Source organism: Ylistrum balloti, unplaced genomic scaffold (genome assembly GCF_031769215.1).
Source record: "Ylistrum balloti isolate Yb309-2 unplaced genomic scaffold, AGI_CSIRO_Ybal_v1 Utg371388, whole genome shotgun sequence".
Lineage (NCBI taxonomy): Eukaryota > Metazoa > Mollusca > Bivalvia > Pectinida > Pectinidae > Ylistrum > Ylistrum balloti.
The window spans coordinates 61,439-81,392 of NW_026782731.1; the positions used below are offsets into that span (position 1 = coordinate 61,439).

A 19,954-nucleotide genomic window follows, 5' to 3' on the forward strand; every position below is an offset into this window, starting at 1 on the left:
TTTAGAACATACTTGTCTGTTTATGTATATTGTAAGTTTTGGGTAATAATAACCAATACTGCAGGGAATCCTATTGTTTTTATACAAAAGCCGGACGTAAACAAGTGTTAAATGTACATAAAACAACTATATACATTTATAGTATTCGTAAGTCGTCATGTCTCATTGCTTGTAATATATTAAATTATTTCTGTTTTCGTTTACTCGTAATTTAAATTGTAACACATATTTTAATATAACCCAAGTACTATAACTAAGCTTTTCTCCATGTGATCAAATATTATTTGTACAAATTACTAAAGTTATATCATTTTACTACATGATACTTAAAGCTAAGAGGAAAATCTATCAGGTTCTACATACAAGCTTCATGGTCTGTGATATCTGCTAAATCCGTTTTAAATAACTTTATTAGGTAGGGAAGTGAGATGCCTGTTTGTTAACCGGATTTTTTTTTAATTTTCTGTCATTTGATATATACGTTGTTATAATACTTGTTTGTGCCACTGTAAAATATTAACGTCTAGAGGTTACATCAAATATATTTTTATAGACGTGACATCGCTCGTTGTTGATATTTATACTCATCATGTAGATAAAACTTGTAACTGATTTTACACATGCGCTGTTCCATATTTCGTTTTTTTAAACAATGCCGTCCAAAGTCCGACAAAGAAATCCAAATACTGAGTTTCTTTTTTTTTTTTTTTTGTAATAGAATTCCATTCTCAATATAATTCATAAGTAATGCTAATTACTGTGCTATTTTCAGTAACGATATGCGAAATACGTCAGGAAAATTTGTGTACTTTTATCTCAATTTAGGTGACGCATTTGACCCTGCAATGCGCACACCCTTTCATGAAAATCAATTCAAACTAAATGTATGATGTTCATGTCATTGGAATGTGTCTCAAAGAAACAATAAATGTTAAATAATATATACAGTTTGTTTTTTATCATTAAAGTACGTGGATTATAGATATGTGAAAGTGAACTACATGTACTTTGAAGTAATGAGATATTACGTCTTGTTACTTTTACACAAATTATTGCTATGTGATATAACGAATATAGAAATGAGCGGATTACATTCAGTGCGAAAGACACATAACATACGCTAAAATACGTATGTTTACAGCATCACGTTCATAACTTGATTTGATTTCATTCACTAATTACATTTACAAAGTATGTTGTACCTTCATCTTTTTCGTTTTCGAGACTTAATATGCCAATCTTTTTCGAGCACGACATCTAAATTAATATGAGCAGTTACAACTACGTGAAACATGACAAAAGGAGACAATGGAAGTTAAGGAAATAAAGTACATTTGGTCGGTAATTATTTTAAATGACGTAAACTTGGTCGGTAATTATGTTAAATAACGTACACATGACCGGTAATTATGTTTAATGACGTACACTTGGTCGGTAATTATTTTAAATGACGTACACATGGTCGCTAATTATGTTTAATGACGTACACTTGGTCGGTAATTATGTTAAATGACGTACACATGGTCGGTAATTATGTTTAATGACGTACACTTGGTCGGTAATTATATTAAATGACGTACACTTGGTCGGTAATTATGTTAAATAACGTATATATGGTCGGTAAGTATGTTAAATGACGTAAACTAAGTCGGTAATTACGTTAAATAACGTACACTTGGTCGGTAATTATGTTAAATAACGTATATATGGTCGGTAAGTATGTTAAATGACATAAACTTGGTCGGTAATTATTAAAAATCACTGGCTTACACTGTGTTCCAGTGAGCGTTATTTGATTTTCGAGAAAAAGAGAGAAACATCCATCGATTTCTGAAATTGTTCCCTTTCGGATTAAATATCCCAGTCTCTTTTTTTTCTCCCACTTGTGCCACATCCTATTTGATAAATTGGTTGTTATGGAATGAGAAAGCCTACACAGTTATGTCACGGAAAAACGGCTTTCGGAGACCTACTATCCACAGATATTTACCTGTTTCGTAATGATTCTCCTAACTCAGAGCAGACCAAAATAAAACGTGCAATGTTGTCATTTATACGTCAGGTTGGCCAGAGTTCCGTCACATCACCTTAGATATATGTACCTATTGACAATACATAACTTTCCGGTAATATACTGGACAATCACGAATTTTCTAAAGGTCTCTCTGTAAATTAACATAATTTATGTGCACATCTACTTTATTTCAAATATAAATGGTTCAACCGATATCGCCACTTTTGCCTCGACTTCTCATAGCTGTTTAAGTTTAGGAGGCAGAACTAAATCACATATGCAGTCGGGTTTTTCTGCCAACTCAAACAGACGAGAGGTGGGCGGAGCTTCTTGCTGAATTTATTAACATGACACAAGATGATATGGGCGGGACTTGTTGCCAAACGCAGGAATTTGAGCATAACACTGCAGAAGAGTCTGCCCCACTTCCCTGAATGACAGTTGGGGCGAAGCTACCTTGTAGATTTTGCCAATACAAATCTAGATTCAAGAAAAAAAAGAGGAAAAAGAAGTCCTGGTTTTTATCGGTATAACAGAAATGGCTACAGAAAGACACGAAACACGGGACTTCCAACTGTTCATAATCCATTCAGTTGTTAATTGTGCAGTCAAACTCTGTATTGCTATTATTTATTTTGTCTATATCAAGATTTATTTCCGTTACTTAATTACCCCATCCAGTCCAGATGGTAAATCACATAATTACCTCGAGAGAAAAACAAAAACAAAAAACCATAAAATGCCGAAATTTGTCCGTCTTTTGTTTGTTTCGTCAAATAATAATTTAATCCTCTATGCAACAAGCATTTTAATTGGACAATTTTACGTTCATTTTGTAACGCCATGAATGATTGGCCAATGCAGTGACGTAGGAAATTATCAAAAGAAGAAAGTCCATTTATATGTTAAAAAGTAGATAAATAGACTGTGATGAATACTTCTTACTCATCACATCAATCACACCCCCTGATATCCGTTTCCCTGTAGTTTTGTAAAAGTCACACAATATTAAATAAACAGTTTCGCTGGTTACGTCATCTCTCAACAAAAACTCTAAACATTTCAGTAAAATTAGCAGCATTTATTGCATAACATCAAACAACAAAGCAGTCTAAGAGGTGTACACGTATATTGCACACAAGCACTCAATCGAAGCAGCGTTATGTAAGAGATATTGTTATCATTCATACAAGGGAGATCACAAATGTTTGATTACTAGTACAACCTAACAGATATCACCGATGTTTGATTACTAGTTGTACAACCTAAGATAGGTCACCGATTTTTGATTACTAATTTCCCATCAAAGGGAGATCACCGATGTTTGATTACTAGTTGTACAACCTAAGAGAGATCACCAATGTTTGATTACTAGTTGTACAACCTAAGAGATATCACCGATGTTTGATACTAATTTCTCATCAAAGGGAGATCACCGATGTTTGATTACTAGTTGTACAACCTAAGACAGATCACCGATGTTTGATTACTAATTTCCCATCAAAGGGAGATCACCGATGTTTGATTACTAGTTGTACAACCTAAGATAGGTCATCGATGTTTGAAAACTGATTTCCCATCAAAGGGAGATATTCGAAGTTTGATTACGAATAGTACAACCCAAGGGATACCACCAATTGATTACTGTTGTACAGTCCCAAGGATATTAACGATGGTCGATTAGAATTGAAATACTCAAGGGAGATCACCCTTGTTTGATTACTAATTGTATCACCCAAAGGAGATCCCCGAAGGTTGATTACTATTGTACAACTCAAGCATGATCACCATTCTCATTAACAGGACATAACATGTGTTGGGTATATCACAGTCTAACAATATCAAAAACATCTGATATTATTTCAGTAAAAATTTCTACTGTGAATTGTCCGATAGAAATATACGTTCGGTGGGCTGTAAATTACAGAACTGCAATTTCCTCCTTGATCCTTGATCAATTATTGTTAATAGCCTGAGTTTCCTCTCACCCCTACACCAGATGTTAAACATCTAGACAGACCTAAACAAAACAGACATTCTGACAGACGGATGTCTGGTGTGGACTTTTTACAAAACACATCTCTGTGGAAATATGTAACCTCTGGTGTAGGAGTCAGCGGAACCTCAGAAAACTGATTGTATGACTATCATATAGACATCAGAAGAAGTAAAACAAATGGAATGAAAGAAATTAAAACGTGGTCCAATACTTGTAAACAACACAATAACAAGAATTTTCTGTACAGCTAAGTCGTACTTAAATAAAACAATGTATGCCAATCAATTCGATGTTGTAATGAACAACAAGCAGACAGTCCAAAATTGTACTGTTTTCTCAGCAACAGTACTCTACATGTACAAATGTATTGAAAATGTGAAGAGATATACTATAAACAGACAAGTACCTTGAAATCTAGAATACGATAAGATGTCACCTCACTCAATGTCAACCTATTTCAGTGCCTCATATTTCCTTGTACAAACATGTCAATACTCTTTTAACAATAAATAGCATATAGCATAGTTTATGTGCACCAGAACTGACAATATTTATTATTCCTAAATTAAAACTTTTATGCAAATTGAAATTAATTCTGACTAGGAATACAACTATATATATACTTAATGCTTGGCTAAGAAAATCATATTTGGCATTGCAATGAAAGACAATGGTTAAAAAAAAGTGTTTTCTTATCACTTACAATTACATTTGGTAACATATTTCATGTTACAACTCATCACACCCTTGATCTCTTGATTAAGAAAAACACTCCAAAAACAATATTTAAAACATAACAGAATTACGAAAAAAAAAAAAAATGTACATCAGTTCTGTGGTGATAAAAATTGACTATTCGTTGCATATGAAAGCATTCAGCTATTTCATTTTCTGTCAATTACACCTAACTAAATTGACTGAGATGGCAAGTTCATCATAATCTCTAATGCCACTTTGAAAAAAACATAACATAATATTATCAGAGGCCCACATGCCTTAACGGTCATCTGACTACAACAACTTTCTGCAGGAAGAATGGTTATTTTTTCTACTTTCAATCAAATCTTACTGAGAAGCTGTTTTCCATGACGCAGATGGTAGGTTCGGTGAGGAGTAGGTAACTGTAACAAGTTTTTGAAAGTAAAGTTGGAGCTCAATACAACTGGTGAAACTTGAGAAGTTTGAAATTGGTGCTGCACAGGAAAACCATGATTGTACAATGATGTTACAAAATGACTTCCCTGACTGTACTGTCAATGTTTTGACAAGATTGAAAAATAAAACCACTTTGATGGCTATCTTTCCTTAATATTTCCACCAATTTTTAGCTCAATGGAACAAATGGAACTAGAGAAGTTTGAAATATTTTGTTCAAGATGGTGGTCATGTCAGCCATCTTGGATTTCATATATACCCAAAAAATAAGAACCTTAATCAGGACCATCTCAGGATCATTTCGTGTAAGTTTGGGCTCAATCCCACTAGTAGAACTTGAGAAGAAGTTTAAAATGTCAAAAGTTTATGCACGGCACATGGTGCACAGTGGACGACGATGGACAATCAATGGCTACAGGTCATCATGACCCTTCAGTTCAGATGACCTAAAAAAGATCCCATCATAATTATACATAAGATTTAAGATACATAGAAAGGAACTATGAAGACTATTATAACTGACTTAAATTTTTTTTCACCCAATATTTTTTAATCCTTTGGTTTTATAAAAACGAATGTTGATTAATTTTAATCTACCATTTCAAATGGATCAGAACAGATGTTACTGCACTAATTATACACTGCTTTGGCATAAATACACTTTGTGCATCTTACAACAATTTTCTACAATAATTGTAGACTAATAAATAAACATGGCTAATACTTCATCAATAAGGGGAGAAGCTGTTTACAGCCAATAATTAAATATTATATCTATGTATGATTCGGATATCATTGTGTTTATATTACTTATATATAAACCTGGTACTATAGGCTCTGAATACTTCTCGTTTTTATCGTCCAGATTTACATTCCTGAGTAGAAAAGTATAAGAATATAACAAAATCATAACAAAAAATAATAAACATGTTCTTAAAAAAGTCAAATAAACAAAGTATTTTGTATCCATAGCTACAGCAAAGTCACAGTTTTTATCGTGCAAATATTTACATAAAATATTGATACATGATACTGCATGAATATATGAAAAAAATTCAATTTTCTACAATGTCAGAAAATTAATTTTCAGTAAGAGTGACTTATGATATTAAATATTATAAATACATAAATTATGTTTGATATTGAAGAACATACAAAACAATGAAGCAATTTGTTCCTTTTTATTGACTGAACATGCCAAGGAAAGTAACATCTATGTGTAATATCTAGGGGATGATTCTAACACAAAGTAATAATAAATAATATCATACATTTATCAAAGAGTCATGACAATGAAAAACTTTTCTCCCTTCTTATCAATGGAATACTCCTGGTGAATGAATTTTGGGAATTTTTGATGGAAGTTACATCTATACTTAATCAGCCGATGTAAAATTGAAATCGTATGTAGTTATCCTGTAATCAATTCAGGCTATAAACATACAAATTCTGACAAAACTTCAGAGGGTAGGTTTATTACTAGGTAGGTACTGGACAATTAATTAATTTTCTCTATCATTTTTTACAACAGTGTTAAGCCTGGTGGGCTTATTACTGGACACAGATTTACTGTCAGATAAATACAATATTTCCATGTCAACATCTTTTACAATAATTACACAAAGGATATAAAACAGCCAAGGTAATTTTAAGTCTATTTTAGCAGATGGTGTCTACCTCACTGAACGGCATACTAGAGGCCCGTCACAAGCCATCCACGGCAAACAGAAGTGTCAGAGGAAAAAAGCACAGACTGGCCAGTTTCTTAGTCTATGGAGTTCCCGGTAACACAAACTGCCATGGTTAGGAAATCATCTTGTTAACATAGTAAGATAAGCTGATCTCCATCATACATGTATGTAATGTGTAACACAATAACTGCCATCTCATATCACTTACTCAAACCAAATTTGAATCATTTTCAAAGGAAATCTGACAAATTATGCTCCATAATGTAACGTTTCTATATAAACTATAGGAAACTTTACACTCTCCCCAGGGAGGAGTACAAGATGCTGTGTTCATTAGATTCATATTTTGGTAAACTGAATCTTGAGAAGATGATTTTAGCAATTTCATGCAGTTTGTTTAATGATTTTTGTTATTTTTGGAATGTTAATTCCAAGCAATTTAATGCCTTTTGGCCTCTCTCTTGAGAACTGAATATGTTTCACAATTTTGGCTTACATTTGGCTATGGAAGGTTTCTGTGAAATTTCATTTAATTTTGTTCAAGGCTAGAAGAAGTAAAATGAAATGGTTTTGAACAGACATGTGGATAGGTTCTAAAGAAATGAAACTGATTTGAAACTGAATATACGTACAGGTGTAAAATCCTTCCACAAAAGAAGAAAGATGAAAGAAGTGTAACAGTAAACTTGTGATGGGTGTGAATATGTATCTAAAGTGGAGAAAACATTATCAGAGTATATACATATTTCTATCCTAGAAGAATAGAAAATTTAAAAAGTAGAAGAAAATTGAAATTTTAAAGACTTTCTGAATGTATATGATTTTACATGAAGCAGAAACTTCAGTAATATACATCACAAGCATAAATGTATGTACATAGATCCACATACACAAAAAATCGCTATTCCGATATTTTGTAAATCGTGTGTAAGGCATGATGTATCATGTACCTCTCTTGATAGTGAGTGAAGTCTTATTTCATACTAACAATACTAGTATTGTACAGTGCACAAGTGTAAATGCTGACATAGTATAACAATTCAGTTTATTGTCCAAGCCTGGTGCTAATATCAAGTAATTTGTTCGGATAACATTTATACCTGATGTATTACGTAATTAATTAGTGTGCACACTATATGTACAGCACCTATCGTGTGACAAAAATTTCTGCGATCTGACAATTGTACTTAAACTTCTGTTAAAGAGTTACACACTGCTTGTATTGTTACTTAAATAGCAATGCAGTGCAGATTCAAATAACTATATCCCCTATCCCTTGATTAAAATGGGAGGCATCTGACCTTTAACCTTGATCAATGAAATCCAATATCTAATCAGATATACCCCGGGTAGATCTTGTTGGTATGATGGTGTGAATGTAAAGCAAATCAGTTCTGGAGTTAATGAGAACTTGTACATCAGGCTATCATGAACACACTCATGTATAAACAAGTGTAAGTGAGGGTATAACAATTTTGCTACAAAAATTCTGCCTTTTGTTATTAAACAGAGTTAAGTTCTCCTAGTGGTTTTTTTAGTGTTTAATTTTCCTAGCTTTACCTGAAGCAAAATGTCTGAATTTTGTAAGGAAGTCATGAATTAAACTATTGTTTTTCTATCAGGTGAGTATTTTTTCTGATTTGTGCTATCCTTGATCATTGCCAGAGGTAAAATACCTAAAAAAATTGCAACTTTTTACATTTGTGTACATTATGATATGCTACTATATTCCAGACACTGAGACAATTTGTCTGCACAATGTTTATGATGAGTAATTCAAATTAATCTTACCTAGTAGTGATTCTAAATATTTCTATTTTGTTTATCGATATTCTTCAGCTAGTAGTGTTTTGGGGCCATGTTCGAAGATTGCATGAGAAAACTGTGAGAACAGTCGATCCATGTATCCTCCATGACGAGGTAGAATTCCTTCAAGAAATCCAATATGGCCACCATGGGATGTCACGACTATTGCTATGTTGTCGTTTTGTTCTGCTTCTTTGATAGGGATGGCTGGAACATACAACATAAGTGATCATTAGATTTTCAGTTTATAGGTGCATGACCAAAAGAGAAAAAAGCATGGGTACAATGAAATAGGAAACAATTTTGGGGTAGAAGGATAGGGGGTTGTTACAATATTCATGTCCTGAACAGAAATCATGATTATTGTATAGATGTGAATACTCACTGTGTGACTAATTTCAAGAAGACATTGATTTCATTGGGAGATTTCAAGAGGTTCCAGGATCATGATCAAATGATCCATTCTAAATTCCAAACACTTCACATCAAAAAAGTGTTTTTTGTTTGGACTGATCACAAATCCTATTATAAAGTAATTTTTTATATCTGTTTGCAATTACGAAGTTGTATCTATAATTGTCACTGCAATAAATAATGAGAGAAATGGGCGGGCTTATAACATACAGGACAATGACACGGCTTTCATCACAGTTCTACAGTAATCATTCTTCAATACATGTAAGCGTCTTATTACGAGGCATGGTCTTGTTACCAGGTACATGCTGCATTAAGTATACTTACCATGAAACGGAGAGAAGGGATCGTCCGCAGCACTCAGCACTAGTACAGGTACTCTCAGTTTGTGGACACGATTATGTATACAGGCATCTTTATAGTAATCCTGCCAGTCTTCATATCCAAACATTTTTGATGTAAAGCGGTCATCAAATTCTCTTATTGTGGAAGACTTAAAGAAACAAAAGCAAGGTTAAATATGTCAACTGATCTTACAAATTCTTGTAATGTTGTGGATTTACAAACGAAATAGTGGTTAAGAAAAAGATTTTATAATTCAGATGTGAAACAAACATCATTCTCATATCATAGTGATTTCAACAAAAAGAAACAAAACCAGGAGATCCCAGAGGTATCTAGGAGCCCATCATTGTTTGATCATTATTTGTTCTTTTCCCTTCTTTTCTCTTCTCTACTTTGTATTTGATCTCAATAATAAGAAATTTGAGCATTTCTTTGCAGAAATAGCAATAATAATATTTAACTGCCATATCCAAGATGGTCGCCTTGAAGCCATTTTGTTTTTCCAGATCAATCCCAAAATCAAACAGGCACATGAACACATTACATCTGAGAAATATCTATGCTGAAGTTTCAAGAAATAAAACATCTTTGAAAAAATTAAATATGGCCATTTTATTTTTTTATCAGACCCAAAATCAAGCTGGACAAAGGGGAACCTATAACTGAAATCTGAAAAAGATCTATAGAGAAATACTCAAGAAAAAGTGATAACAAACTTTCAAAGTCAAAATCCAAGATGGCCGCCTTTCAGCAATTTCTTTTTTCTGATCAGTTCCAAAATAAAACGGGCACAATCAAAATCAAGGGAAACCTACACATGACATTTGAGAAAGATCTTTATTGTAGTTCTCGAAATATAAAAAAAAAAACCAGATAAAGGCATTTTATAAAAGTTAAGTTGCAATCTGTTCTTTTGAAATTCTGAAACGGAGAGAAGGGATCGTCCGCAGCACTCAGCACTAGTACAGGTACTCTCAGTTTGTGGACACGATTATGTATACAGGCATCTTTATAGTAATCCTGCCAGTCTTCATATCCAAACATTTTTGATGTAAAGCGGTCATCAAATTCTCTTATTGTGGAAGACTTAAAGAAACAAAAGCAAGGTTAAATATGTCAACTGATCTTACAAATTCTTGTAATGTTGTGGATTTACAAACGAAATTGTGGTTAAGAAAAAGATTTTATAATTCAGATGTGAAACAAACATCATTCTCATATCATAGTGATTTCAACAAAAAGAAACAAAACCAGGAGATCCCAGAGGTATCTAGGAGCCCATCATTGTTTGATCATTATTTGTTCTTTTCCCTTCTTTTCTCTTCTCTACTTTGTATTTGATTTCAATAATAAGAAATTTGAGCATTTCTTTGCAGAAATAGCAATAATAATATTTAACTGCCATATCCAAGATGGTCGTCTTGAAGCCATTTTGTTTTTCCAGATCAATCCCAAAATCAAACAGGCACATGAACACATTACATCTGAGAAATATCTATGCTGAAGTTTCAAGAAATAAAACATCTTTGAAAAAATTAAATATGGCCATTTTATTTTTTTATCAGACCCAAAATCAAGCTGGACAAAGGGGAACCTATAACTGAAATCTGAAAAAGATCTATAGAGAAATACTCAAGAAAAAGTGATAACAAACTTTCAAAGTCAAAATCCAAGATGGCCGCCTTTCAGCAATTTCTTTTTTCTGATCAGTTCCAAAATAAAACGGGCACAATCAAAATCAAGGGAAACCTACACATGACATTTGAGAAAGATCTTTATTGTAGTTCTCGAAATATAAAAAAAAAAACCAGATAAAGGCATTTTATAAAAGTTAAGTTGCAATCTGCTCTTTTGAAATTCTCTTATAAAGTGAAAATAATTGTGTGGTTTGAATTTGATTCAAAGTAAAACATCTGAATATGGATAACCATGAATGACTTTCAGAAAAAACAACCTAAAGTTACATACATATTGCTTTCTAGCTGCAATTTTGTATCTCTAAACAACACAATGGTTTGATTATATTAAGTTATCTAGCTGCCAAGGAGGCCTGGGATTCATACAAGACATTTTTTATTCACTGCCCTGCTGTGATTTTCAAACATCTGTTAAGTGACTTACCTTAAAGACATGGTCAATGTCATCAAAATGCTGTTCAAAGACTTCAACATTCCTGAAAATAAATCAAAATAATCCAAATGTTGCCTTTTATCATACAGTTTTTCACATGTTTGTTTTCAAACAAATCTTCAATACTCCAAGGGCTCTCTGCATCCTTGGAACATCTCATGGCAAAACTGATGGTTTCATGTGTGGCACCTTGTGGGTAAGTCAGGAAGACTAGTTTGGTCCTTTGATGTACATAAAACCTTCTATGTAAACTTAAAAGGAGCGTATCAGTCTGTGATAGGTGAGTTTTTTTCTCCTGAAACTTACTCTAGAACAATCGCATAACTTTGCTTGTACTTAAAATTTTGCCATGAAATGTTCTAGGGTGAAGATAATGACAGTGAGTGAAACTGTGAAGTACTGAGGATGACAAAATCTAACTCTGAATTTGTTGACCAAAGATAGGAAACTGACACCTGAATTTTATTCTTCTTCCCAATCTATGTAAATTAATATTTGCATTTTCAATTTTTGCTGTAAGGATAACTCAAGTTTTTTTCTTTCATAATCACAGTTTTTGCAAGATAATTGAGTCTCTATGGGAAGAGTTGGTAATACAATACATCTTGCAATTCTTATTTTTGTGCTCGTAGAAAATGCCAAAAATACCTGTCCACAAATATAACCATTTATATGGTAGAGTGTGTACAGATTACCTTGATGTTACAATGTGATTTTCATGACTCCCCTCTCTATACTAGGCTGATTAGTTACCATATTATAAGTTGACCTAATTTGTATAAATTTTAATTAAAATCTATTAAGAAATAAAAAGATACTAGAGAACTAATAATAGCACTAAAGTGGTGAATAATTTTCTAGTATGAATCTTTGTGTTGGCCTTGACCTTGGAAACATGAGACACAAACTCTTCTGGCCCTGACCTTGGAAACATGAGAGACAATCTCTCCTGGCCCTGACCTTGGAAACATGACACACAATTTCTTCTAAGATATTATAAACAGATCCTTACTTAAATTTTCAAATATCGTAATTAAAGAGGCCTTAAAAGACACCTGGCTGAAAACAGATTCAGGATGGTATGAGTCAGGACAGGATGACAACACTACATCCCTGCCTGACTCTGTTCAAAATAAAAATGGCAGATTGGCAAAATGTTTTCTGTGTATCTGGTATGTTGACAAACCTCTGTATAGAATAGACAAGATTTTTGGCGAGAGCTCGGTTGAGGACATGTCTATTGATTCCTGGCTTCTCAAGTTCTACATAGGACTCAAACACATTCCACGCCACAGATACACACATTCCCGCCTGCAGTTTGGATTCACTACCCATCTTAGACAGATACTGGAATAGGATCATTCTGTAAAACATCAAATCATTTTATAGTTATCATCACGAAATTATATACAATTTATTGAATATCAAATTCAAATTTATAACATCATGATGAGAAATATTATCACTGATCTGGCCAGTTATATATTTCAAACCTTTATGGGACTTACCTGCTAGAGTTTAAAGTTCCTATATGAACTTTCCTGTCCTGTGAGAGTTTGGCCCCTATAAGAATTTTCCTGTCCTATGAGAGTTTGACCTCTATAAGAACTTCCCTATCCTGTGATCTGGATTCCTTGTTGGACTTCCCTGTTTCAGTGAGAGTTTGACTCCCCTAAGTACTTACCTGCTCTGATAGTGGTTGGTTGACTTCTGTCTCCATGACTCTTTCTATTGCTAGGTGTCATCTTACCCATCAACATTTTTTATCCTTATAGAGACTACACTGCTTGGTGAAATTTTAACGTGCTCAGTAAGATTTTGATCCCTTTAAGGACTCACCCGCCCAGTGAAATTCCAGCCCCTATAAGTGGTGCATTAGGATAACGATCCTTTATGAAAGATACTACAAAAGCCAGATCTTCAGTATTTGTGGCACAATAGGTCCTCGCAGTCTAAAATTAAAATTAAAAAAATCAATTTTAGTCTTAATGAAGATATTTGTTCGGTGAAACAAACATATCAATGTCTTTAAATATTTTTGTAATTTCATATCAATTCTTATTGTCATATTCACTTAGGAAGAAATAAAAGACACCATTATGAGGAAAACAAGGTTCAGAGATTTTAAATTAAGCCATACTGTAATCAATTAGTTGTCTTCATCTTACAGATGACCCTGAAATGATTTACAACATTTTACACTCACCAGGAGTTTGACTCCTCCATTGCCACGATTGTTAAAAACAACGGACCTAAAACAGCAATTAACATGGACAAACAATGTTTATGTCAATAATATTTCAGACTTGATCAGGGAGGTTCAACAGAATATTAACCATATAAGCTCACAATGCAAATTAAAACAAGAGGCCCAAGGGCCTTAACGGTCATCTGAATCACAATGATTCTCATAACATGTCATAGAAATATGTTTGTTAAAAAAGTCAAATAACTTTATCTGCATTGTGCACGAAATGTAAATAGTACATAACATAAACTGCTGTTTCATGTTAAGGCCTCTAACCAAATTTGAATTGAAAGAAATTACACCCAATCATTGAATTTTCCTACATAAAATCTTTCACCAAGGTACAGAAGAACATCTTTGAAAATTTCAGTCAATTTGACCCATTTCTGGCCCCGTCTATCAGTCCCTAAGGGTCAGCCATGGTCAGTATGTGCATCTTATCAAATTGTCACCTTATACTTATAATTTCAACCAAAGCTGAACTACTTCTGAAAGAAAATAAACAAATTATGCTCAAAAATGTTATTTTCCTATATATCCTATATAAACTACACCCTCTCCACCAGCAGATTATGTCATACCTGTCAGGATCAGTTGGAAGTTATTAATTTATCTTAATTCTCAGTATTCAATGAAATTGCACAATGTAACAGATAGCAAGATTTTTTATTATCTGTTTGGATGTTTGTAAGGATATGCATTTCCAAATAAGACTGAAAGAATTTGTTTACCACAATAATTGAAATAAGGACATGAATTGAGAGTCAAAGTACCTCTGTATACCATTAAGCTGTCATCTCAATGATTTCTAAAATCTAAATTCATTTCAATTAAAATTGAACAAAATGCCTAAAACACTGCTATCTCCCTACATAAACTGAAGCAACCTTCACTCCCTACTGAGAAGGAAATGTGAAATCCTGGAAATTTGCAATTTTGGAAGAGATTCTTAGATCCATCTAGTAGTATCATTCTGCCATGAGTATTTAAATCCACCAAACCTGGGTTTCAAGAAGAGAATTTTAGACTTTCAGTAAAACCATGTTTACGCTGTCTCATGGGCATCTTAGAGTCAGGGTGAAAATGTGAAAACCATCAAACTGCAACTCCATGCTTGTAATCCCTACTGAACAGCCTGACTTTTGTTTTAAATAAAATGAAGTAAAATCTACACAAAAGTGTTATTTTCCTTACCAACGTTACTAGGATTGTTTTATGAACTTTGGGAATGATCCACAGAATACAAACCTGTAGCCATGTTGTGCTGCCTCATGAACGTACTGTAATACATATGAGTCACTGCTGGTACCTACACCAAAAAGGCAACAGTTACTGTTAGCACTTACATAAACATATACATTAATTGAGTTTTCTATGAGACCTAGAAAATTGAAATTGTACCTACACTATTTAGGAGTTACCTGTGAGACCAGGACAAGTAAGACAGTTCCTACACTATTTAGGAGTTGGTTTAAACAATATTTCATTTTCAGATTTTCATTTACAACATACACATACACAAATTATAAAATTGAAAATGGATCTGGCAACAAGATTATAAATCTTATATTAAGCCATCTCCAATATAAAACAGTTCCAATAGTACAATTTACATTAAACACATTAAAAGATTTTTTTTAACTTAACATTCACTGATGAACACTGACCGTTATTATGTTAACCATTACAAGATAACATTAGTTGGTAAGACAGGAGAAAGGAAGAGGTAAAGAGAGCACACCCTGCACCTAGAATCTACCCGACTCTACAATGTACCTTTGTACCTTTTCAAATATACCTAATGATATTATCATCTTGAGACAGGTTTGGGTCACCATAAATGAGTAATTCCAGTGATCAATTGAAATTTAATGTATCTAGGGTATTTTCTCTAGCTCGATTATAGCGTACACACTGCATCAGATAATGATAAGGAGTTTCAACCTGCCCACATACACACAGATCTGTATCTGAAACATGATTATTATAGAAATGGTAACTGAGAGAGCTACATCCAAGACGTAGATGAGTGTGCATTACCTGAGCCCAGCGCTCACCAACAAAGTAGTATAGAGGTTTAATAATTTGTTTATCTAGGTGTTTTTGAAAGTGTTCAAAGTTGGAGAGTTTCTTATGTTATTTGGTATGCCATTCCATTCCCTAATAGAAGTAGATAAAAAAGAGTTCATATAGATATTTGTCCTACTTGCTGGCGGACGCATATTTGAATTGGTCCTTAAAATATAATTTTGGGCATTTCCTATCATAGGAGGAAGCAAATTTTGTAAGTATAATGGTGCAGCGCCATGAATAATTTGAATGAAGTTAACATTCTATGCTTGTAACGCCTACATGCCAAAGTTTCCCAACCTGTTTCAAGAATTCAGAAGTTACCTGTGAGACCTGAACAAGTAAGACAGTTCCTACACTATTTAGGAGTTACCTGTGAGACCTGGACAAGTAAGACAGTTACTACACTATTTAGGAGTTACCTGTGAGACCTGGGACAAGTAAGACAGTTCCTACACTATTAAGGAGTTACCTGTGAGACCGGGACAAGTAAGACAGTTACTACACTATTTAGGAGTTACCTTTGAGACCTGGACAAGTAAGACAGGTCCTACACTATTTAGGAGTTACCTGTGAGACCTGGACAAGTAAGACAGTTACTACACTATTTAGGAGTTACCTGTGAGACCTGGTAGAAGTAAGACAGTTGGTCTGGTTTCTGTGTCAGGGTAAATATCATTGTCATTTTGGTACCAGTCCAGCAAGATTTGTCCACCATCTTCCATCTTAATGAGTTCCCTGTAAATAGAGTACACATTTATTGTTTACATCTGATGTACAATTTCCAATGCAAAGTTTTTAAGTAAAGGTTGTAGTAAGACTACAGTAAATATTTTATGCTTACAAATTATTATTACTGTGTAGATGTTTTTAACAATATGAAACAAGCTCAAGGATTTCACAGGTCAGCTGAGACCTCCATACATTTCCAGAGACATCACATTATGTTCTAGAACTGGGTCAGTAGGACAAAAATAACAGTAGTAAATATTGTAGGTAAAAATCAAATACATTTTCATACGTTCTGAAATAGTAGAAAAAAAACTCTTCCTTACCCTTCATAGGTCAGCATTGGAGCAGATTTTAAAAAGGAGCGAAGTATTGTTTGAGCCCTGGATTCAAAACACCAAATAGTGGGAGAATACTTTTCTGAGATAACAGGACAGTGATCCAGCAAAAAGGTACGGAACTTTGTATCTTTACAGGCCAGCTTGGGCTTCTGAAACAGACAAAATATAAGGCTATATCTATCCCTTTTAACTGATAGCTTCCACTACATTAAAATGATAGCTATTATAGTTTGTAAATGCATTTTATTTTGATGATTCAATAAAAAATATGTTTACATACTGAAGTGAGTATACATGTAATTATAATTACTAATTAGTCCCAGCTGCTTGTTAATGGGACGTAAAGCAACGATAAACTAATCTAGATAGTCCATGGCATTTAACTGATTGTAAGGAAGTCAGTTAAATCAATAAATGTATTAGTAACAAGATAATGCAAAATCCCCTGATCCCAGCTGTTTAATGGTCAGACACACAATAATATCTATTTAGATATGATAACTAGTATATAACTGTATTCCACCAGTGTTACTTGTGTTTTTATGTAGATCATTTTTTACTGTCAGTCATTTTTTGAGTATTGTTTGGCATCATTCACAAATACCATGGTTACATATTTGATAGTTCCATACAACAATGGATGGACAGCTGGAGCCCAATTCAATATCCCTTACAAACGTGTATCGCCAAGGATAATTTTGATGTCTATTAATATTTAAAAGGATAAATCTAATTACCATTAAATAAGTACTTCAATTAAACACGAAGACGTCTATCTAAACATTAAGGTTTGTTTATTTAAACAAACAAAATGATTTCTATTTCCATAAATATGAAAATGTCTTGATTATTTCATTATTTAAATAAATATGAGGACCATGTCTAATTTAAATAACATCATAAGGATGTTAACTATCATGCTATTACACTGTACAGTCAATTGTTGTCTGCCTTTTATATATAATTTTTATTATCATTCAGTGAACTTTGCTGCTCTTTGACACTCTATAGTATATTGATATTGACAGTATCATCACAGTTGATGTAATGGAATGTTAGAAACTTTGATTGCTATATTATTAAATATTATGCTTCAGAAATCATTTGATCTTCGGACGATGTTTCCAAACTATAGTTATCTAATATCTAGATAAAGCCCCTCAAAATCAAGGGAGTGTCATGTTTTAAAGGGTCATTGGGGGAACAAGACTTCATAATGAATTCTATTGTATAGTTATCACTTCAGGGCTAGAAAAAAATATTTTCAGCAACTCGTCTGTTGGGCAAGTGAAACTTGAAATTCACTTGCCCGAATCCAACATTCACTCACCCGAAGAAAATAGGCAACAAAACATAATTTAAGGAACACAAATTTTATTATCAATTTCTATATCAAATGTTTGAACTCAACACTTGCTTTTATTGTTTTACTCATATTTAATTCACTGTTAACGCGAGCTAGAACATTGACTTTTTGACAGTAACTACGTACACTAAACAACCTTGCTAACAACATTTGTGGTAAAGTAATAGGTTTTCGCGTTGTCTGGATCAGCCCAAGTCTTCACACGTGGTGAAAAGAAGGATACAACATCGATCGACTATCAGTGGATTTAAATTAGTCTTAAGAGTGTTTAAGTTGATAAACGTCATTTATTATGGAAAATTCAGTAGTCAGAACTACAAATTTCACTCGCCCGCCGGACAAGTAACTGAAACAAATCACTCGCCTGCAAGTACGTTTGGCTCGTCTAGACGAGTGGATTTTTCTAACCCTCCACTTTTGCAAGATCAGGTTTTATGTTTACTCACAGAGTTAGAATATTATCCAAGTCCATATTTTTTTTAAACATTAATTTTGACTACATTAAAATTCTAGTTTTAAATGAAAGAAAAACAACTGATATTAATAGATGGGGATGTAAGTTAGGCTGCAGAGAAAATTCGGATTAATTTTAATTCTTCCTTTGTGTTCCTTCCAATAAAATAGTGTTTGAATCCTTTTCTTTTTATTTCAAAGGTAAAGAGAAATATGTACATGTGTCTGAATCGGAATTATTAAATGTTTTTTTCAAGTGACAAGTGAACAGAAATATAAACCGTAACAATGCATTTGAGTCAATTAACAACAATTCTATAAAGACCATTCTACAACTGAGGATTTGCAGGGTTCATGCTTTTCATGTGAGCCACCAAAATTTTGAGAAACAATCTTGAGCTATTGATCAGACTTGTCATAATTCTGGACAAAATGTCCCTAAATCGCTTAAAAATACGACAAAAATTACATATTGTTCAAGTCGCCTTAAAACCCTACAAAAATTACATCATGTTTAACTGCAGGGCAAAGACACAGTAACATATAGTTATACACTAGTCTTAGCTAGTATGTGTTATTATGGACAGCTTTTGTTCTCTGTTGGTACAGTAAGAATCAATATATTATACAATACCTATAGTCAATAGATGCTATATATAATGCCAATGTGTCCAGGGCTGGGAAATTAGTCCATGTATATGGTACCATATGGACATTTAGAATATTACATTGTAAATAATTTATCAATCACACATACTAAGTGTTAATTAAGTTAAATTAAACCGAACGTCTATAACTTACATGAATAGGTAGACTTCGGCAGGGACGTATAATACTTTATTATACGTCCCTGACTTCAGTAAATAAAAAAAATAATTGAAAAAAAGTCAAATATTTTTATACTATCGACATCAGCATCCCTATTGTAGTCATTCAGCTGCAGTGAAGGCTGCGCTTTGTCAGTTGTGCATTAAAAATATTTCTTTTGATCTTGTATTATTAATCAATCTGCATACTGCCGGCTCCGAAATCGATCCAATGGCAAGGATATCTGATGATTTCACTTACCTTAGCGACAAATAAAGCATAGTACGCTAGGTAACCAGAGAAGAACACAGCCACAACCGCCATGGAAGCATTTTGCTGAAGCAGCTCGATCATTTTCCTAAAATTAAGAGAATTTCCTTAATTTT

General features: G+C 33.3%; 1 protein-coding gene across 1 annotated transcript; it reads right to left on the reverse strand.

Moving 5' to 3' along the window:
- Positions 1 to 8,115: 8,115 nt before the first annotated feature.
- Positions 8,116 to 19,913, reverse strand: LOC132562298 (phospholipase ABHD3-like). The gene is made up of 10 exons (XM_060227041.1): positions 19,830 to 19,913; positions 16,928 to 17,091; positions 16,492 to 16,610; positions 15,051 to 15,111; positions 13,761 to 13,806; positions 13,394 to 13,506; positions 12,741 to 12,917; positions 11,546 to 11,597; positions 9,407 to 9,572; positions 8,116 to 8,872 (listed from the first exon to the last, which is right to left on the reverse strand). Exons 1-10 carry the CDS (start codon positions 19,890 to 19,892, stop codon positions 8,682 to 8,684), a joined length of 1,152 nt encoding a protein of 383 aa, XP_060083024.1. The 5' UTR covers positions 19,893 to 19,913; the 3' UTR covers positions 8,116 to 8,681.
- Between the last annotated feature and the right edge of the window lie 41 nt (positions 19,914 to 19,954).

Coding starts and splice junctions, on each gene's coding strand:
- LOC132562298 (XM_060227041.1), bottom strand. CDS start 19,892: ATGGCGGTTGTGGCTGTGTTCTTCTCTGGTTACCTAGCGTACTATGCT. Junction 15,112..16,491: donor ACTTCTACCAGGTCTCACAG/GTAACTCCTAAA, acceptor TTTTTGGTGTAG/GTACCAGCAGTGACTCATAT. Junction 12,918..13,393: donor GCTGGAATTTCACTGGGCGG/GTGAGTCCTTAA, acceptor GATGTTTTACAG/AATGATCCTATTCCAGTATC.